The sequence below is a fragment of the Anser anser genome, assembly GCF_964211835.1.
Source record: "Anser anser genome assembly, chromosome: 3".
NCBI classification, from domain to species: Eukaryota; Metazoa; Chordata; class Aves; order Anseriformes; family Anatidae; genus Anser; species Anser anser.
The window spans coordinates 99,145,748-99,166,035 of record NC_139722.1 but is presented as its reverse complement, the minus strand read 5'-3'; the positions used below and the strand labels follow the sequence as shown (position 1 = coordinate 99,166,035).

At 39.0% G+C, this 20,288-nt stretch overlaps 1 protein-coding gene across 2 annotated transcripts in view; it reads right to left on the bottom strand.

The window, feature by feature from the left end:
- The window catches only part of SUSD4 (sushi domain containing 4), a 72,566-nt gene that overhangs the window by 21,735 nt on the left and 30,543 nt on the right, over window positions 1-20,288 (bottom strand). For both annotated transcript variants that reach the window (XM_083828539.1, XM_083828538.1), the window contains 2 exons: window positions 8,654-8,866; window positions 2-181 (listed from right to left, as the gene is read on the bottom strand). In XM_083828539.1, coding sequence (XP_083684665.1) covers window positions 2-181; window positions 8,654-8,866 — 393 coding nt within the window. The remainder of the gene's footprint in view (window position 1; window positions 182-8,653; window positions 8,867-20,288) is intronic.

Sequence of the window (20,288 nt, the reverse complement as noted above, 5' to 3'; positions counted from 1 at the left end):
CCTTGGCAAATGGGCAGATTATCCCAAGTTCCATCATCTTGACAAATTGAAACCATGTTGTCTAAGTCAGGGTAACGGATCTGGAATCCTTCATGACAGCTGATTATTAACTTATCTCCAGTCCTGTAAGTCTTGTTATGAATCTCTGCATCTTCAACATGTGGAACAAGGCAATCTGTGACTTCATAAAGAAAGAAATTAACTTAATTAAAAATAACATGTCTAGCTATTCAATAATCAAACTCTTAAGCAAAAGTTATCAGTTAATGTAAGTGCTCTGCTTAAACAATTCGGACAAAATGCATTTCAGTAAATATATACTTTCCCTAGTTAACCATCAGTTACAAAGTCTATATCATGATACTAGAGTTTACTGTGTTAAAATAATGGATCATTCCCCCAGATGTTTTCAAACAAACACAATTAAGAGAGTTTAGGAAGACTGTTTTTAATTTTCTCTTTCCATTCATCATGTTTGTAAATTACACTGCACAGTCTGACTACATGACAGTCCATATGAAGTCAAACTCTTTGACAGCACCAAGGACAGGATGAAAGAAGAGATAAAATACAAATATGGCATGAGGAACAAAGGGAAAATGGTTGTTAGCGGAGAGACAGAATGAAAATCAGGTACAGCCATAAGGGATTACCCAGCTCCATTCCACAGAGTTCATTATGAGAATGTTTTCATGTTAATCTCATTGATTCTGTTTTAAATCAGGTAATTTTATGTGCTTGAATTCATATGCCTTTAGAGGGTGTGATTTTTAAGGCACTCAGCACCATCTCAAGTGCTTGTGCTTTTAAAATACTCTCAAAAAGGGAAATAAGTACAAATCTCTGGTGATATACAGGCATGGGCTCTCTTACCTGTCTGTGCTACGTGAATCTATTACATTACACTATTACAACTCAACATATGTGCCAGTGCCAAAGACACCAAAGTATAAAATAAAATCCAGATGACTTAAAAATGGAAGATGTTGTGGGAAGTGGAAGAAAAGGGTGAGGCACAGTTAAAAATATTCTGCTAATATACTGAACAACTAAGAGACATGCCAAGAGGATATGAAGAAATACTCCAGGTTACTGTAGATTCATCTTCCTCATAAATGCAAAGTGAGATTAAACAGAAGAGAGGAAAAGATTAAATATTGGGAAAATATAATTGGAATTATCTGTTTGTCTGCCGGCAGTCAATCCGTGACACAGACAATGATAAAAATTTCCAGGCATCAAGACCCACAGTGGTTCAAATAATAGCAAGGAAATAAAAATATTATAAGCCTGTTTTACAATTTTTTTTTTCTGAATGCTTCTACCACAAGAGGCAATTATCTTAATTTAGGAATGTGATATTTATTAAAAAAAGAAGTTTCAGAAGTCATTTGAGACTTGCATAAAAGAGAAAGTTTCTGCCATTTTCATTGGTAATTCTTGCTAAAGAAGTAGAGGTAACAAATTTGTTTTTAGCAGTTAATTGTGAGTATGCACAAAGTAAAGCAATAGCAACAACTTGTTTGTTTGATTAGAAGCACAACTTGAAGCAAGATAAACTGTAATTTGGCATAGCACATGCAAACTAACAAGAGCAAATATGTTTCATAATGTCTTCATTTATTTAGGCAAAAAGTAGGTTGTTGTTATGAGGCTCAATCAAAAATTTTACTAATATGAAGTGGAGGAGTGTTGCTTCCCCAATTAAAATATGTTTTCCATTGTACCTTTACTTAGGGATGGTTTCTAAAATACACTGTACCTACTAAATTTTAGCTTAGGGCCTGGACTTATTAGTCAAAAATGTCCCCATTTCTCTTGTATAGTGTATTCATTTATAAATGCCTAAATCTGGGAGGACGTGTACCTTACCAGAAAGTTACAAAATGCACTAGGCTGAGGATGCAGGCATCGCCTTCAAAGACTGGACATTTTTTTCTCTCTCTGGCAAGTTAATCAGCAGAGGAGACAGCAGAGGATGCCCATAAGAAATGCCTGATGTTAAGCCTTGGATGCTGTCCCTCAGAGCCTGCCCTAGGTGCCTCCAAGGCTGGGATAAGATGGATGGAGATCCTGCTGTGTAACCCCTCTGGAGGAGGTCTGAGATGGATAACAGAAGATAATGTCGATGGACAGCTCACTCTCTTGGCACAGCAGCTTTCTGTTGCTACACAAATAAAAAAAGACGTATATATACACTGCAGTAACACCTGAGATTTCACTTTCAAAGTGGGGGAAATTGATTCTGTAACAAAGATCTATTACAGTGACTTCGTTCTCATTATTCCAAATAACAGCTATGGATAGAACTATTTTAATCAGTTAGATGTTGGTGGAGAACAGGATGTGTCCTGGATGGTTTTGATAACAGGTCTATTACAAGCCCCAGATAAGCACAGGACTAACACAGGACAATATTGCAGCTCTTTTTCCTGATGCCTTGTGAGCAAATGGTTTCCTGCTGGCTGAAGCTGTATTGTTTAGCACTTATCCAGGAATAAATTGCAGTTGCCCTCTCTCTGCAAGCAACTGGATTAGCTGGCACAAATTCTGTTTGGAAAAGCTGAGAATAAGTGACTGAATTTTAAAATGTCCTGTCCTAGAAAATAAACTGCTTTATTCTAAATACTGTTCAGCAAATCCATGAAAGCTGCTAAACAATTTAATGGAGTACACAGTCTTTAACCAGCATCAAACAGCAATGGCTATGACTTACTTTATTTTCTGGGAGTTTTACATGATCTGCTTATATCTACTGTGGGAATATTAAAATGTCTCAGCCAAATGCACACCCTAGTTAAGAACACATTTCTTCTCTTCCAGAGGCACAAAGGCAGCAGTCCTTGGGTAAGTGTAGCTGTCAGGCCCTGTATCTTGCCAGCTGCAATGATCATCTTGGCCTAACTTTCAAGAATCATAGAATCACAGAATTATTAAGGTTGGAAAAGCCCTCCAAGATCATCTGGTCCAGCCATCCCCCTACCACCAGCATCACCCACTAAACCATGTCCCTAAGCACCACGTCCAACCTTTCCTTGAACACCCCCAGGGACGGTGACTCCACCACCTCCCTGGGCAACCCGTCCCAGTGCCTGACTGCTCTTTCTGAGAAGAAATGTCTCCTCGTTTCCAACCTGAACCTCCCCTGGTTCATCTTGAGGCCATTCCCTCTAGTCCTGTCACTGGTTACCTGTGAGAAGAGGCTGACCCCCAGCTCCCCACAGCTTCCTTTCAGGCAGTTGCAGAGAGCAATGAGGTCTCCCCTGAGCCTCCTCTTCTCCAGACCAAACACACCCAGTTCCCTCAGCCACTCCTCATAAGACTTGTAAAGATGAAGATGCAGCTTTGTACATTAGGACTTCTTGACTTCAGTGACCCATGTTCCCACCTGTCACAGGAGGATATTTTTTGGTGTGAAGTGTAAAATTTGTTAAATGTTACAGTCATAATGCTTCAGTTTATGTGCATCATCTCAGAGCTGTTTTGTCCAGCCCACAGGGAAGGAGGACCACCTTCCATCCTCAAAAGAGCACCTAGAGCATAAAGGCAACCCAGAAGAAAGGCATGACATGGATGCAATGGAGACAACCAAACCAGCCACGGGTACCAGCTGGCTCAGCATGGTTTGAATCTATGCAGGTGGATTCTTACCATCCCAGAATTGCCCCTGGTCCAGGCTAAACCAGGAGGTGCTCATAGGAATCGCTTGGGGAGTACTACTTGGCTTTGGCCAAAACCTTATCGGGACATTTCTAACACTGTAACAGTATGTGCAATTGCAGAACAGTGCCCCTGCCTGTGCTTTAGCACCATTTAGCTTACTCATCCATATGTGAACTCAAATCCAAAGAGATCCAGTGCTCCTATGTGTTTGTGGAATGGCCTCTGAATTGGCCTTGACCACATCCAGCACCAATACTGACAGGCTGGAATGGAGAGGAATGGGGAGAAAGGATGAAAGGAATGTCATGAAGAATGCATTGAATGCAGAGACAGCTTGTCTGGACCCTGCCCTCTTGAAAACAAACATTTACAATTCAAATTGTCTCTTTCCTTTCAGTAGTATGAAATGCACAGTACTGTGTTAGGATGATCATTCTGCAGATGGTAAATAAAGTATTTCAGTGCATATTAAATAATGTCTCCCCCTTACTGTCTTTGTTTGTATCCCAACAGTGCACAGCAGCTTTGCCTAAGAGCAGTGGCCCTTGCACTAAGCACAGGTTACATGAATCATGGGATGTTTGTAACCAGGATTAGGAATTGACAGTAAACACTGGGCAAGAAAGGTAAGAGATGGAGATATATAAATAAATTAATAAACAATCTCACAGATCCAGGGACAAAGGCAAAGAGAAATGAGTGCTAAATATCCTACAGAAAAATTGTAGCTAAAACGTGCTCTAGTCCTCTACTTTTACTGCCGGTTAATCATCCCTATCAACGGGAGAATGAGGCACTGAGGACATCTCGAAGGTGTCTGCCTGTGGAAGCATACAGGCGAGCAGGCTACAGCTCTTAGTTTAGTTGCTATCCCCTCACAGAATGCAAACTTAGATTCAATCTCATAGGAAAGAGGAAGCATTTGTTCCAAGTAGGGCAACAGTCTCAGCAGCCACATTATCACAGTGGGAGAAGATTAGATTAAAGTATGAACAACATGACATATTCCTTTTAAACAGTAAATACAAAATTCCTACCTTAGAGCTTTGGCATTTATGCGCATAGCCACATTAGAATTGATGGAAGTTACATTCACAACAGGCTGTAGATCAACATGAGAACATAACTCTAAGCACACAGATTTCTGACAGTGCATTTATTGGGTACCTAGTCATGCAACTTTACTCTTGTACTGACACTTATAATCTCCTGCCACTTAACAAAAAATGACAGACCTATAAAATCATGTTAATTCAATGAAGAGCACTTTCAAGATAAATTGCATTCTGAAATGGGTTGCTTTACTTCCTCTTGTAAATAGCATTATTTTGTGATACTGTTCTAGTCAGCAGATAAAGACAATTATATGCACATAACATAAAACTATAAAATTACATGTAACTACCCTTAGCAAACTCCTGAGATTAACTTAAAATGAACTGCAAAGTGTTGAGTGTTTTTGCTGTTCAAGATCAGATGGCAGTATCTGACATTTACATGTACTGTAATAGCTTAAGAGGCATGTAGAGTGTATCACAGCAAACACGGCAATCAATCTCTGCCTTAACTGGGAAAATATAATATAAAATTTATTTCACCCTGTGATATCTAAAGAAAAATGTTAAAATGTTAACTTCCTACTTCACCAGTAGTTACTACAAATTTCAAATTTCTTTTCTTATATCGTTACAGAATTTCTGCAATGAGGACTTCTACACTTGTCATTAGATAGCTGAGAATTAAACACTGTTGTAACTCCTCCTTGACTGCTCTGCAGATGTACCACACTCCTGTGCTGACCACTTCCACATCAGGCTCCTTCCTCATGATTCTGGTCCCAATACACAAAAAAGTCACTCTAAAAAGCACTTCAGTAAATGCTTAGGTCTCATTGAACCTTTGCTTAGTATTTCTGCTGAATCCGTGGTCATATTGTGCATTGGAAATAAGAATTCATTCTGTCATCGTTTTATCTTTTTTTTTTTTCCAGTGTTAAACCCTAGGATTGTTTTAATAATACCTGAGAGAAGCACTGTTAATCAGGAACGTACTTATGCACTTGCTTCACTAACTCCTAAATCAGGGGCTCCTCTTCAGTCTAAATAATAAGTATTTTTGTGTATGCCTAATTTTGAGCGCAGAACTTTAACGTAACTAATCACATAATTACAGTTATGCTCTAGCTAAAGTGCTTTGCTTGATCAGAGCATTGGCTTGCAATTGTTTTTAAGTGTTCTGTGCTACAAATTAATGATTAGCTCTTAAGCAACTGTTGCCACATCATCCATCACATTCTCATCTTCCAATTTCTTTCTTTTTAAAAAACACCTGAATCAAATTTTGATCACACTGACATTAGTGGCAGTTTTGCTGTTGATGGCATTGTGATCTGAATCTTCTTCCACAGATTTCCACTGGTCTGAGGGGGACAAGGGTCGTACTCAATGAATATTCAATAGTGTGTTAATGCTTACTGTAACAACTGCAGTGGCTGATACAGGTTCTATTTCAAAACTACTATTTTAGTAACTCCATCACTATATTTTGTGGTTTGTTAATGGGTTGTACCATGGTATGGCACAGTGTTCAAGCTCATATGTACTAGTGCCTTGATACCATTTTCCTCCTTTCATCAGCCTGATAATATTTGTGGCTACATGGATCGAGGACACAGTTTTCAATGGGCATGCATTCTATTAGTGAGGCTGGTAATTCATGCCCACATTTTGGTAGGGTGTTGCACTAGTTTTGACATAGGATATAGCACATCTTCAAATACTTCTGTGAATAGTGCTCAATTGCCAAGATTTCATCCTATCTATGTATGTGCCCAAAGTCTAAGTATCAGTTTCTCGGCCAGCATCACCTGATAAAATGACTACTACTCCCTTGATTTCCTACTACCTTGATTTCCTACTTTCCTTGATTTACTACTACCTTGATTTCCTATCAAGGTAATTTCTCTCAGCTATGATCTATGAATTTCCTCAAAGTCACATATAATTTCATCTTTGAAAATGAAGTGAAACTCACTCAGTCCTGGAAGTAGGGCAATAAACCACAGGATGTGCTTGCAGTGCACAGCTGGCTCCCTCTTGAGAGCAGCAGTCACAATTGTCATTTGGACTTCCTCCTACAACTTTCCCCTAAACTCTAGCTTTTCCCTCCAAGCATTTTCTCCAACCTGTTTGTCTATGATAAACATAGATGTTAAATCTCATTTTAAAGTAGATCCAACTCTTTAACTGGTGTCATGATCTCCGTGTCAATGACCTCTCCTAGCAAAGTTTGGATGGGTCATACTTCTGTTATACTTTCCAAAAGTTCCCAGGAACATTCCTGATAAGACTACTGCATTGTAACTCCCCAAAGGCACATTGAAGAGGTGTCCTGCCTGAATGATGCACTGACATGTGTATCCCATATCTGGTTCTACCCCAGATAGCTACCCCATCAGTTAGGAACTGTACTGTTCAATCTCCCTTAGGCTTGCTTTTTTATAATCACCCTCAAAGCTGACAGCACATTCTCATACAATTTATGAGCAGGTGTTATTAGCCCTGCTTGCCTTTACGTTCTACAAATTACCTGTAATCTCAGTGCACACTACAAGACAGCTCAAGACTGTGTCTCTTATGACTCTGTTGCCTGTGGCCGCAAACACATTCACAAATCTATATTTTACCAAGACCTCTGTTTGTCCAACAGAGCAGCTACCTGAAAGACCATGGACCACTTACCAGCTATTTCTGGCTACTCTCTCAAATATTTCATGTATCACTTTCATGCAGACCACTGTTCAGGGCTGACCCCTTCCCATGTATCCCCTTGGCCTCATCTCCCCAGGCCTTGCTTGCTCCTGTTGTGGAACATACCTTCACGTGCCCCTGTCCTGTCACTGGGTTCTCATACTTACCCACCTATCACCATAAACAAGTATTTGCAGTTTTTGTACACATTGAGTGATGCATAATCTGATATAGTAAGTGTGTTTATGAGCCACATAAGTGACTAGTTTTGGATGAACTGTGCGCATTTATCTTATTTTAAATGATGGAAGGCCTCCTGAAATAGAGTTTATCTTGCTCCACCTTGAAATCAGTGAGGCATTGCTAATGACTTCACATCTTCAAATAGTTCTGTGAATTGTGCTGGTGTCACAATACTAAAATATACACACTTAATTTAACTAATGCTTTTCATGTCTGTTGATTTTAATAGATCTATTGACCAAAATAAGTCAACCTAAAGAACAAGTTATAGCTTTAATATACTTGGTGAAATAAATCGTTCATGTTGCTTGGGGGTGTTTTTGGCCAAAATGTGTATTTATGATATTCAGATTAATCTTGCTTCTATCAAATTCCTCCAAGAAGAAAGTAATTTAATGCCCTAAATATTTAAAATCAAATACAATTTTAAGAAAAAAGCTATAATAAAAATAAGTTCTTTTATGACATAGCAGTCTGATTTACCTCAAAGTAAACTTCCCCAATGACTTTAAACTTCTGCATTCCATGCATATCTGATGTTCTTACTTGAATCATGCACATACCATAAAATACAATTGTTTAAAACTCCTCATTAAAAGGAGCAATAGCATTGGAAATTAATTATATTTTCCTAGTAAGATATTACAGAAAGCAGTATTATGTGGACAGCTTTAACATATAGTTATAAACAGTTTACTGATAATGGAAGTTATATTTTTTTTTTGTCTGCATCAATTTGTAACTAGTTAAAAGTATTTATTTTTTTTTAAGATTCTTTTAAGTCCCTTTCAACACACGGACACACACACAGAAAAAAACCTCTCACAGTACAAACTCAATGGACAGACAGGATGTATGGGAAACTAAAGTGTATAACAAATAATATCCAATAAAATAGATTCCAGTCTTTTATGTCTTGTGCAAAGACACATGGACACGGTACATGCACAAGTGAGAAGCACTGACACTGGTGAACTGTTTTAAGAAAGCTGACTTACCTTCTTGTAGGCACACAGGTTTATCACTTGGTTTCCAGCTCAGTGAGCCATTAAAGTGTCTCACACAAAGTTTTTTTGAAGTACCATTAAGCCTGTATCCTTCTTGGCAATGAAACCGGACTACCACACTTTCAAAGAAGACACCTCCACTGGGTGTCTTGTATCCATGTTCAGGAGCTCCAGGATCAGCACAAGCATGTAGGTCATCAAACCCTATATCAGACAAAGATACAAACTATGTTCATTTCACTCCTCATGCAGCCATAGTAACATTCATTCTAGGCTTTTTCATCTGTTTTTTAATCTTCATGGGGGCCTCACATTTTCCATTAATGACCACTATCAACTCTACTTGGGTACTGGGTGCTCCGGACTCAGGAGAGGGCCAACCTCCAGCTACTGCACAAATACTTGGATGACAGAAATAATTCCGTCTTGTTAGGCAGCTATGGAGGAAGCAAGGTCAACCACACTCCTCGATAGCTGACCTGTAAAAACATAAAGCACTTGACCCAACCTACCTGAGGGGATTGCTCAGTAATGTATCTGTAATTACTCTTGGGGGCTATGGGATTCTGGAGTTCTGGTACAGTCACTGGAAAAAATAATAATATATCAGAAGCAGAGAGGAAGAGGAAATAAAGGACATGAAGCCTAACTGTCATCCAAAGACACAGTAACTAAAACAGAAGACAAACTGCTAGGTACAGGGAGATTCTGATTTATCTGGGACATTTACCACAGGAAAAAAAGACAGTGTGATGTTGCATATATATGTGTTCCCCCTATGAAGTGGGCTTGGTGACCCTACTAAATTCTTAAAACACTGTTATGGGAGTTCTGTATTGCTGCATTAATGCCAGAAAGGAGCTTGTAAAGCCATTTATAGCCACAAAACTAACTGTAAAATAACATACAAAAAGCCAACAGTTGCAATCATAAAACGGGACTATTTGTCACTTAATCAAAACCATTTCAATGTCATTTGTATAAACTGAAGCTTTTTTATACTGCAAAGCAACAAAGGTTTAGTGCAGTACTGAACAAATACTGTGTACTGAAAGAGCAAAGCAGCTTTGCAGGAGGAACAGCAGGGGGGCAGTTAATGCTGGTAGGAGAGATGCTTGGAAAATTTGTAAATCATATTTTGGCATTAATGGTTTGATTTTAAGGTAGTGGTATCAAAGAGCCTCACCTACTTCCTGGGCGATAAGCATGAAGTGTGGGTACAGTCAGGGAGAATATATTACTGTAGACTATTTTTCAAAATAAATTTGTTTCCTGAGACTAAATCATGCTGTCCAGTGAATGGCTCAGGGAAGTTGCCAGAGGGGACAGCATTTTCCTGATTCCCTCCATACCACACCTGCTTGTACGTGGGTCAAGGCCACTGTGCTGAACTGCCCCCACCCGGCCGTGATTTCCAGGAGGTGACCTGAGACCTGAGATGGCCAGAGCCCAGTCTGAATGCCTGCATGCCAGAGACAGCCATCACCTACACTCAGCCTCTGCCCCTCCACAGTGCTTCTATATCAGGGGCACTTCACCTAAACAGCTGCCACTGTCATCCCCTCTTTTAGGAGCATCTGCTTTTATCTGGTTTTACTCTTCCATCCAGTGAAGATTACCAGAAGGAAAGAAAGGTCAGTGCAATAGCCAAATGAAACAAATCTCTGAACTTTACGTCTGCTCATCAGCCAATGGACCAAAACCTCCCGTGCAAACTGCCCAAGACTATAGTTTGCTAGCATGATGAACAAGGAGAAAAGCAGTCATCATGTTCATGGAATTATACACTGTATACAATACTTAATAATAGAGAAGTGCTGCCCGTTTTTACTGGAGATTAAAAAGAAGCCTCTTATTCTTCAGGCACCAAACTCACATCTTTCAATAAAGTCAGTGATGATCTTAATTAATTTTCCATTAAACCAAGGGATAACATGACATTTAGTTCATTGCTGTTACTTTGGCAACCTCAGAACCTGCAGTCAGGCAAAGAACATTATAACCTGCCTTGATCTTTTCTGACTAACTGCCTCAGGGAAAAGCACACAAACTGCCCACTAAGCCTCTGCAACAACAATAAAAATAAAACCAAAGCAAACCAAACAAAAAGAATGGTGCTGAGGTCACATACAATTTACAGAGTAAAAAAAAAAAAAAAAAAAAGAGAGAGAGAGAGAAAAAAAGAGCCAAACTTATTCCTCAGTTTTCATTAGTTCAAATTGCAAAGTTAGAGATTTTGGGACTGTCAGCACAAAATCCAACATGGAAGGCTAGAGAGATTTTTCCCCTGGTGCAGCTTAATTCAGTGACCCTATTGCCACTTTTCTGGTGACCTTTCACAAGCAAAGATTTTCATTCCTCCTAGGGATCATTTTGCAGTAAGTTGATCTCTTAGGTTGTTTTTTTCTTGAGCACACTTTGTGAGCAGACAATGCTATACCCTAGGGGAACTCCCAAGAAGGAATTGAAACATGAATGGAAAAATTAAATGATGTACCCCTTAGTTCCTATAAACCCAGCAGTCAGCTGTTATTCAGCTACTGAATAAAATATGACACACGGAGTCAGCATGGGATCACTGTATTTCCATTGCTTGTTCCTGAAGAAAGGAAAAAGGAAAAAGTTTCATGGAACGGCTGGCTAGACTGACTGCACATGCAATAGGGTGTGCTGAGTATTTCAACAGCTTATTTGGCTGAGAGTTAAGTCCATCATTATTTTTTTTTCTTTTCATTTTAAATATGAAGCCTCTGGTACAATATTCAAGAACAACAATGCTAAAAGATTCATGAGAACTGCAGTCCAGTTGTCCTTAATGAGACCAGAGTTGGTCCTTTACATGACAGTAATTTCTATATCATCTCATTTTGTTAAGCTCAACCCTACGTTGTCAAAAAATGAGTGAATGCATGTCTCCGATAAAATACATCTTGGTACATTACATCTTTTTTTCTCATGATCTTTAGTTTCTTTCCCTTTTCAAAGTTATATTTTTAAGAGCAGCCGCTCAAAACTCTGACATAGGGATATGAGGTTGTTTCTTTGTTGTTTTGTTGTTGTTGTTTGATTTTTTTATTATTCTTTTAAATGTCAGGAATGATGTTATGTCATCAGCTGGCCATCTTTTCTTTGCCACCTTTAGAACTTGAAGAAACCAGCCAAAAAAGTTTCCAGCCAGATCTATAAGATAAATCTTTGGGGAAAAATAAATAAAAAAATAATAAATAAATAAATAAAAATCACATAAATGGGAAAGCCAATCTTCTGTTTATAGCAGAAAGGTGTTATCTAGCAGGAAAGAGTATATCAAGTAAGTTAAAAAATAACAGAATTACAGTGAATTCTATTTCTTTACAAACCCATCAATGAGTCATTGGGGTGAATAGAATGAAATTTTACTTTGTCCCCTGGACTATCTTCATGGTTACAAAGAGGCAAAAGGGAATTATCAGCACCTACAAGACAAAAACTACACATCACACTTCTCAAATAAAGCAGTAGATTTTCATGCTATCTACAACAGCAAAAATTTAGTAAGATCAGCAGCCATCTTCATAATCAACACTGTATCACTAGCAATGATTTTATGGGATGTTATCATATGGTGTTAAATCCCTAAAGACTACACAATTAGTGCTGGAACTGATTACTTCAGTAATCTGAATTGCTTAATATTTAATCTAAGTAGCAGACTTTCTGTATCATGGCATCTTTAAGGGATATTGATTAAAATATAGTGAGCAATAATGCTTTCTGATGAGGCTCAGGAGTACACAAGCTCATTATCACCAGTAAAACATGTAGTTGATACAGAATGTATTTTGGTTGTGGTATTTACCATATTTCTACTGCTGGACCATCAGGAGGTCATCACAAAACAGTAATGCTCTTTACCTGGATAAAGCACAAGTATTTTATATGGGTTTTTACTTACCTAAATTACTTGCTATAGTCAGTCAGATAAAAATGATGGCAAATGAATGAGAAGACTGAAAAACAAACAGTGTTTTCCTTGGGGTGTAAAATGGACCATTACTGTCCATTTGAATTGAATGTATTACTGGAATTCTGCATTGTCTGTTCTCTCACATAAAATGATTCATCTCATCTCTTAATGAAAAAGCCTGAAATATCAGAAACCAGTTATCTGACAAAACGACGTAACTTTCCAAATCCTGTTCACTTCTGAATTAAAATAACAGCCCTTCATACTTCTGTATTTTTTCACTCCTACTGCAAATCCATCCAGCAGACTTATAACAGCTCAGAGTCTTAATAAAATATTCTGATCAGAGGTTCAACATGAGTATCCCCATTAACAGACTATTCCTTTGGAAAACAGAATTTATGAAGTCTGTAAACTGGCAAATTGTTTGTTGACAAATAGAGCTATTCCTATCCTCCGTGCTAGAACCATACAGACACATTTAACCATATTTGTATGTCCGTGAGAAGCTTGTTCTGTCTGAAGTGAGCAGCAAAGACAGTCAATTTCCAACACTAGAAGAGCACTGCCAACAGAAGTCAAGTGGACAGAAAGGCCAGGGGTAAATAACTTATCTGTGATCACATGGTGAGGGGTCTGGAGAACAAGTCTTACGAGGAGCGGCTGAGGGAGCTGGGCTTGTTCAGCCTGGAGAAGAGGAGGCTCAGGGGCGACCTCATCGCTCTCTACAGTTACCTGAAAGGAGGCTGTAGCGAGGTGGGGGTTGGTCTATTCTCCCACGTGCCTAGTGACAGGACGAGGGGGAATGGGCTAAAGTTGCGACAGGGGAGTTTTAGGTTGGATGTTAGGAAGTACTTCTTTACCGAAAGGGTTATTAAGCATTGGAACGGGCTGCCCAGGGAGGTGGTGGAGTCACCATCCCTGGAGGTCTTTAAAAGACGTTTAGATGTAGAGCTTAGCGATATGGTTTAGTGGAGTACTTAGTGTTAGGTCGGAGGTTGGACTCGATGATCTTGAGGTCTCTTCCAACCTAGAGAAATCTGTGACATGAAATCATCACAGCCACAGCTGAATTTTATATGTGCCTGAAGAAAAGCAGGAGGAAGAATCCTTCAGCTCTTCCCATCATTCTGCATTTCTCAGCATCTTTTTCTCAATTTCACCTTTTGTTTTCCTTGTTTCCCTCTTCCCTCCCCTCACCTCCATACCTTACAATGCCTGGTAAATTCATGCTGCTGTTGAAGTGATTTCTAATCAAGATCTGATGCAATTCTTTGCCTCTAAAGCTGCTATATAGCAGTTCACTGACAAACTGCTGATGTTTGTTACCTCAGAAATGGCTCCACTCACTCCTGAACAGAGATATCACTTTCATTTCAATGCATTATATACACACTGTGAAGGAAAAGTGATATATAACTTGTAATAATATTCAAGATATAGCCTGTTTTGTGTATTTGTCGTGTGCTGTGACATGACAAGGGAGGATAGGATGGGTTCCTCATACACCAACTTATTGGGGCTCCCTAAATCAGCAAACTCTGTCTATCTCAGGGGTGCTAGAGGGACTCAGAGGCTTTACAGCTTGTGGCAGGACTAGATTGCTTGCATGCACATTTTATAAGGAGTCTGTAAACACTGCAGAAGTGGGTTATCTTAGGCCAGCTCTGAGTAGAAAGCTATATTAGGACTAAAGCAGAAGGGCCACAAGTGCAAACATGCCAAGGGCTTGCTCGTCTCATACAAAGGAAAAATCATTTTCATCCCTTTAAGAGTTTCTGTCCTGTTTATGAGAAAGCCACACAGGCACAGCATTTTGTGCCTGTGGCTGTTTATGCTTCCTTGCCATCAGTGATGTTAATTGAACTATCCACCTACTACTGTAACAAGAAAAGGAAGGATGTGCTTAGATTAGCATCTAGCCTTGAAAGCAAAATGAAATTATAAACCCATAATTTCATTAGTGAAATGCTTGCTAAAATCTAAACTCTGTTTGATTTCTTAAGGGTCACTAAAGCTTAAGCTTCCCCGAGGCTTGAGCAGCCTCGTGTAACTCTGCCCTGTTTAAGATGTGAATCACAGCCTCCCTGGCTATCCTTGCAGAACACGCTCGCAACTTCAGTGTGCTTGGATATCCCTTCTCACTCGGCTGAGCCTTATCCAGGGCAGCATAGCAAGCCACCTGAAGATAGGGAGCTGTTCAAATTACCGCAGAGCTCTGGGGGTGGATACTTTGCTTAAGTCACAAGTTAGTCTGTAAAATCAAGAACACCATTAAGCTTCTTTTTTTTTTTTCACATAACCCAGGAGTGTGAGAGCAGAAAAATGGGTAAACCACTGTGTAATGCAGTTCATGGACACCAAAACCATCCGTATGCAATAAAAACATGAATATGCAAGCCCTGCACAAGGGGTAACAGGTCCAAGAGAGACAACCAATTCCTGAAAAGGGTGAAAGGCTGTCTCATTTGCAATACCCCATTTTTATTATTTCACTTCGTATCCTCTTCTCCCCCAGCCCTGTGTTCTCAAGCTTCCTTCCCTCCAACTAACCCCAAACCGAATCACCGCCTGCCCTTGCACCCTCCTATTAAGTCTTCCATGCTCCCAAATCCTGTCCCCTGCCAAGCTCACCACCTCTTTTGCTCCCCTTCTCAGTAGGGTTCACAACCCCAAACAAGGACACCCAACCCATGTGCCCACCCCTCTGCTGAGTTTTGCACGCTGAGCCAGAGCACCGATCGCGGTGCCACCACTGCCACTACATGCACCTCACCCTGAAGTGCCTTGCACATCACGTCAGGTGTTTGTGCCTCTGTTTAGCAGTGCTCATTCTGTACTGTGGGGATGCACAGGGTCCTCCCTCCCCATGAGGATGGCAGCCCACAGCCACTCCTCTGCGTGGTCCCACTGGAGGAACAAAATGATGGAGCAGAGACTCAGTGATGCTCCTAAGAGCCATGGTCAGCCAAACCTTAAAATCCCAACTCAGGCATGACAAGTCCCTGGGCACTCCTGTGCTAAACCAAACTGACATCTCCCTGGAGAGCCTCAGAAGTGCTGCTCCCTCCAGAGTGGGCGCAGGGGAGGGAAGGTGAGGAGCTGCAGCCAGGACAAACCAACAACAGGGGACAGGAAGAGTCTTCCAAGCATCACGCTGGAGCTGCTGCTGCTCAGGAAACTCAGCAGGAGGAAAGAGCGAAGGAGCTGCATCCCTATGGCAGGTTCAAGGGCCCTGCATTAATGATAGCAGAATGTAATAACAGTACCCTTATTTCAGAGGCCGTGCCTCCAATTAGTTACTCCAATTACACTTCCAGACTCAGGGATGTTGGCACACCACAGCTGCTGCCTGACCAGCATAATGCAGAAGAGAACAATCAAAATTTCCTATCCATAGAGGTGATGACAATTTATAATTCTGAACGCGAATGTTGATACAGGATTCTCCCTTTTGTTACCTCCACATTAAGGTAACGCATAAGGAAACGCTACTTAAAATTGCTGGAAAATGAAGATGGTGTAGAATAAAATTAGTGGAACACTTCACTAATCCCAAAAGAAACTCTGAAAATTGCACTGGTTTCTTCTTGAAAATGAGTTTCTTCTAATTAATATCTTAAACAGCACAAGGCTGTCCCTTTAATTATATCTTCTCCTTGCAATTAATATAGCCATGTCTTCTTTGTAAATAAGCCATTCCATTTATAATGCAAGAAGCACTTATTGTTTACAGCCTTTTGTAATCTCACAAGTCTGGATGTATAATTTATGAATCCTTACAAAATGTCACATGCTATTCTGTGATCCTCTGAACCTAGCATCACTTAAATAAAATCAAAAAGCAGAAAATAAATCTGCTGGTGGTTCTACTGGCAGTATGTTTTATGTTTCTGTTACAGGAAGTTACCATATCTGTCCTGGGGTATGAGTAAATAAAAGCCAACTTGTCACAGAAATCCCACAACCTCTTCCCAGTTCCTAAATTTTTAAACTGGATGTTTAGCTTTTGAACAACTCCATTTAAAATGATTACACTTGCATGCTGAGGTCTAGAGGCCTGTTGAACTCAAGCATTAGGCAGAAATAACTAAAAGCCTGAAAACAGAGCTTGCTCAGCTTTCTGCATATGTAACGTAGATATCTTATTCTGTTCCATTTATTCAGAAAGTACAGTTTAATGACTGTTTCTGTTCAAGCTGCAGACTCTAGTAGGGGTTCAAAAAGTGTAAAACTATGTTTTTCTTTTCTATTGTGTGAAAAAGAATTGCATGAGAATTAGTGACAACTTCCAGTTCAATTTCTGTTTTACAGATAATATTTCAGGTTTCTAAGTGCATTTTAAATATAAAATATGCTTAGATAAACTTACTTTTGTGCAAATGTGTAACACAGGTTAATTTTAACTACTTATAAATGGTTCTTCTTCAAAATGTTATTTCCATAATTTTTATCTGAACCCTAAGTATCAATGAATTAGAACTTCAGACAGAAACACTTCAACATAGATTATGAGTCTTTTTTAATAATCTAATAATGAAAAAACAACAATCAAAACCCTTCAGCATACTAAAACCAAGAATGCAGTAAATGCATATTAAGCTCTCTATGTGCTTCAATAAATGGACACGTACCTAACGCATACTCCTATTCAGCTTAAGGAACTGCAATAAAGGTGATACTTGCCAATATGTGTTTGTTTCCTGGTGACCCATAAAACCATCATAAGGAATTAAATATGTACAAACCCCAAATTTTTAATGATTTAAATAAATAGATGAGCTCATTATTTTGTTTTAAATCTACCAACCCCACTTATATTTCCATCCTCATATATAACGCTTTATATATTATATGTCCAATGATTTCATTAGAGTTGCAATATTGTCGACGAGGGAATCCAGCCTTAGGTCACTAAACAGGATTAACAACACAGAAAGCTACTAATAAAAAGTGCCAAATAAAATAAAGATATGCTCCCATAATTTTAAGAATGTTATTGGCCTGAGGTGTTTTTAAAAAGCATTATCTATGTATTGCTGTTTATCAGTCCCATATTTTTAGTACTCTGGAAAGAATTAATTACCTTTACCAAGAGTTAGTTTAAACATTTTTAGTCTAGACATGCATCCCTTAGGAAATATAACAAAAACAAAAACAAAATTAAAAACACCATAAAGAATGAATCATGAGCTAGTTACTATAGTAATACTTCTACTCGGCCAATAGCATATAACATTATTCATCGTAGCAAATCCAAAGCAATGAAATGTCACTTACACCATTCAGCAGAGATCCTTGTTTCTATAAGATGCAGGAATCAAATACACAGAAGTCTGAGTCGGGGGCTTGATATTTATGCTCTATTCAGTTACAGACTTCCCTATATAATGTTATATTTTTATTGCACGCACTAGTATGGTAATTCATCAATTCTTGCTTTTCGGCTGTGTAATAGAAATTGATTTTATACTTTTCCAAGAACAGGCAGATTTGCATATTGGGACAATCAGGATTAATATGTGAATATTCTAATATTAAACTTTTTTAATAAAGTGTACACTAGAGATGACTGAGTGACAAGGGATTTAAAAAGCTGGTACATACTTAAAGCTGGTGAGCAGACAGACACTATTTCCAGCTTTTGTGCTTGATTCGTTATCACAAGTCCTCTGATGCTTCTGAATAGTCTGACACCTATTCTGCCCTACAGTATTACATTCTGTATGTACCTATCTGTGAAACCGTGACCTTTTTCTTGGATGTAGGTCTCATCACAGCTATCCATTCTTTATTTGTATTTTCGTCTGAGTTTTTTAATGTGCCCTATTTGAGAAATATCTGGAAGCCTGCAATAATGCAGAACTCATCTGTTTGTCTTTTGAGAAGATTTGAGCAATGAATCACTAAAAGGGCAAGAAGTGGATGCTTTTCTTGCTGGTGACTTATTTGATTAGCCTTGCAAAGCTGGGGCATTATTTACCTCTATGTCAAGAAGATGGAAAGAAAGATAAGATGGTTTTGCTGGTTCACCAGGTACCTACCAAATAATTGTGCTTTTCAAATTTGTTCAAATTGTTCAAATTTGTTCCAGATCACACTGCAAAACAGTTATACTCAAATAAGGCTTTTAGAAAGAAAACAGATAATATCCACTGCAAAAACAAAACAAAACAAAACAACAACAACCAAACAAAAAAACACTGACTGATTTTGGCTCCTATATGGAAGGGAAACTTCTGATTTCTTTCTATATTGAAAAGTGCCTATGTTTTGCTAGTACTGCTAGCATTAAGATTTTAGTTTGTTGTTTCCCTTCACAAGAATGCATTAAATGAAGAAAAATGAAACAATGTTTGCTTGTTATTTTAAAAGAATGAGAGAAAAACATAAAATTGTGTAGAAAAGAAGCAGGGGCCCAGTTTGGCACAGGTAATGAAGCACTGTCATCATATTGAAACAATTGTTATTTAAAATTATTCATTTAAAATGCTCTGGGGTGAGTTACTCTGTCCATAGGGAAAAGACTAGAAAAAAATCAGAGGTAGGCTAAAATGATGCAGAAGCATATTCATTCCTTTCCTTTTGACTTAGTGTTCAATCTAACTCCTCAGTAAATACAAAAGCAAACAAAAAACCCTAACAACAACAACAAAGAAACACACCTATGACCCTGGAAAAACAATCCTAACATTTGTTCCAGACTCTGTTTAAACACTTGGTTGGGAATGGGACCAGCAGATAATTTAGTTTCACACCTTTCTCTATTAAAAATCCCCCTGCATGCACGGCCATACTGCAGACACATGTAGGAGCAGTTGCACCTTCCTCTCCCCCCAACTATGTCTTTCCACTCCTTCCCTGGTACCAGTGGGCTGAACTGTCCGAAAACAAGCCCTACAATACAAATTGTTGACTGTGCCGATCGTGCTGGCCATCTGAGCAGTCAGCACATTGACAAGGGCGGGAGTGGAAATGTGTGGCGGGGAGCAAAGGTGTGGGAAGTATTTTTCTGGTGCCTTTTCCATTCAGATTGGCCCAGGCCAATCAACAAAACCACACCTTCGTGGAGTGACTTTGCACATTGATAAAGGTCACAGTTAATCTTGCAATTATTGCTATTATTATGAATAGTCCTCTAGACCTCTCTTTTCCATGTCCAATAATCAGACCTTCTCTGCAGGGCGCCTCCGAAACTATTTCAATGACAAATGTCACAGACACACCCTCAATTTTTGTAGCAAGATTTTTAAGATTAAACCCTTACAAATCATCAGTGTGTGAAGATCTCCCTGGCCCAGTATTTCCCCTTTCAACAGAATGTTTCTTCTCTTGCAATTTTCTTACCAATTTTGCAGTTCTTCTTTTAATCCAAATCTTCACATAGACTTTCCCTGGTGGCAGTTTGCTAAAGTCAAGACAGAAAATATCTGCTGCATTTCCCTTGCCTGATGTCATCTCAGGAGATTAACAAATTAGTCTGACACAACCTTTTTTAATACATCTATGCTTTACTTTATATCATTCTTAATGTACCTCCAAGACTTTTAATTTCTATAATGTAGAAAAATTCTAAAATTTTGTGAATTACCGAAGTGAGAGAACAAAGCACCAGGCTGCCCAGATCATGGAGACTTCTATTTTTTCTGTTTTTATCTGTGGGCATTACACATACTGTCT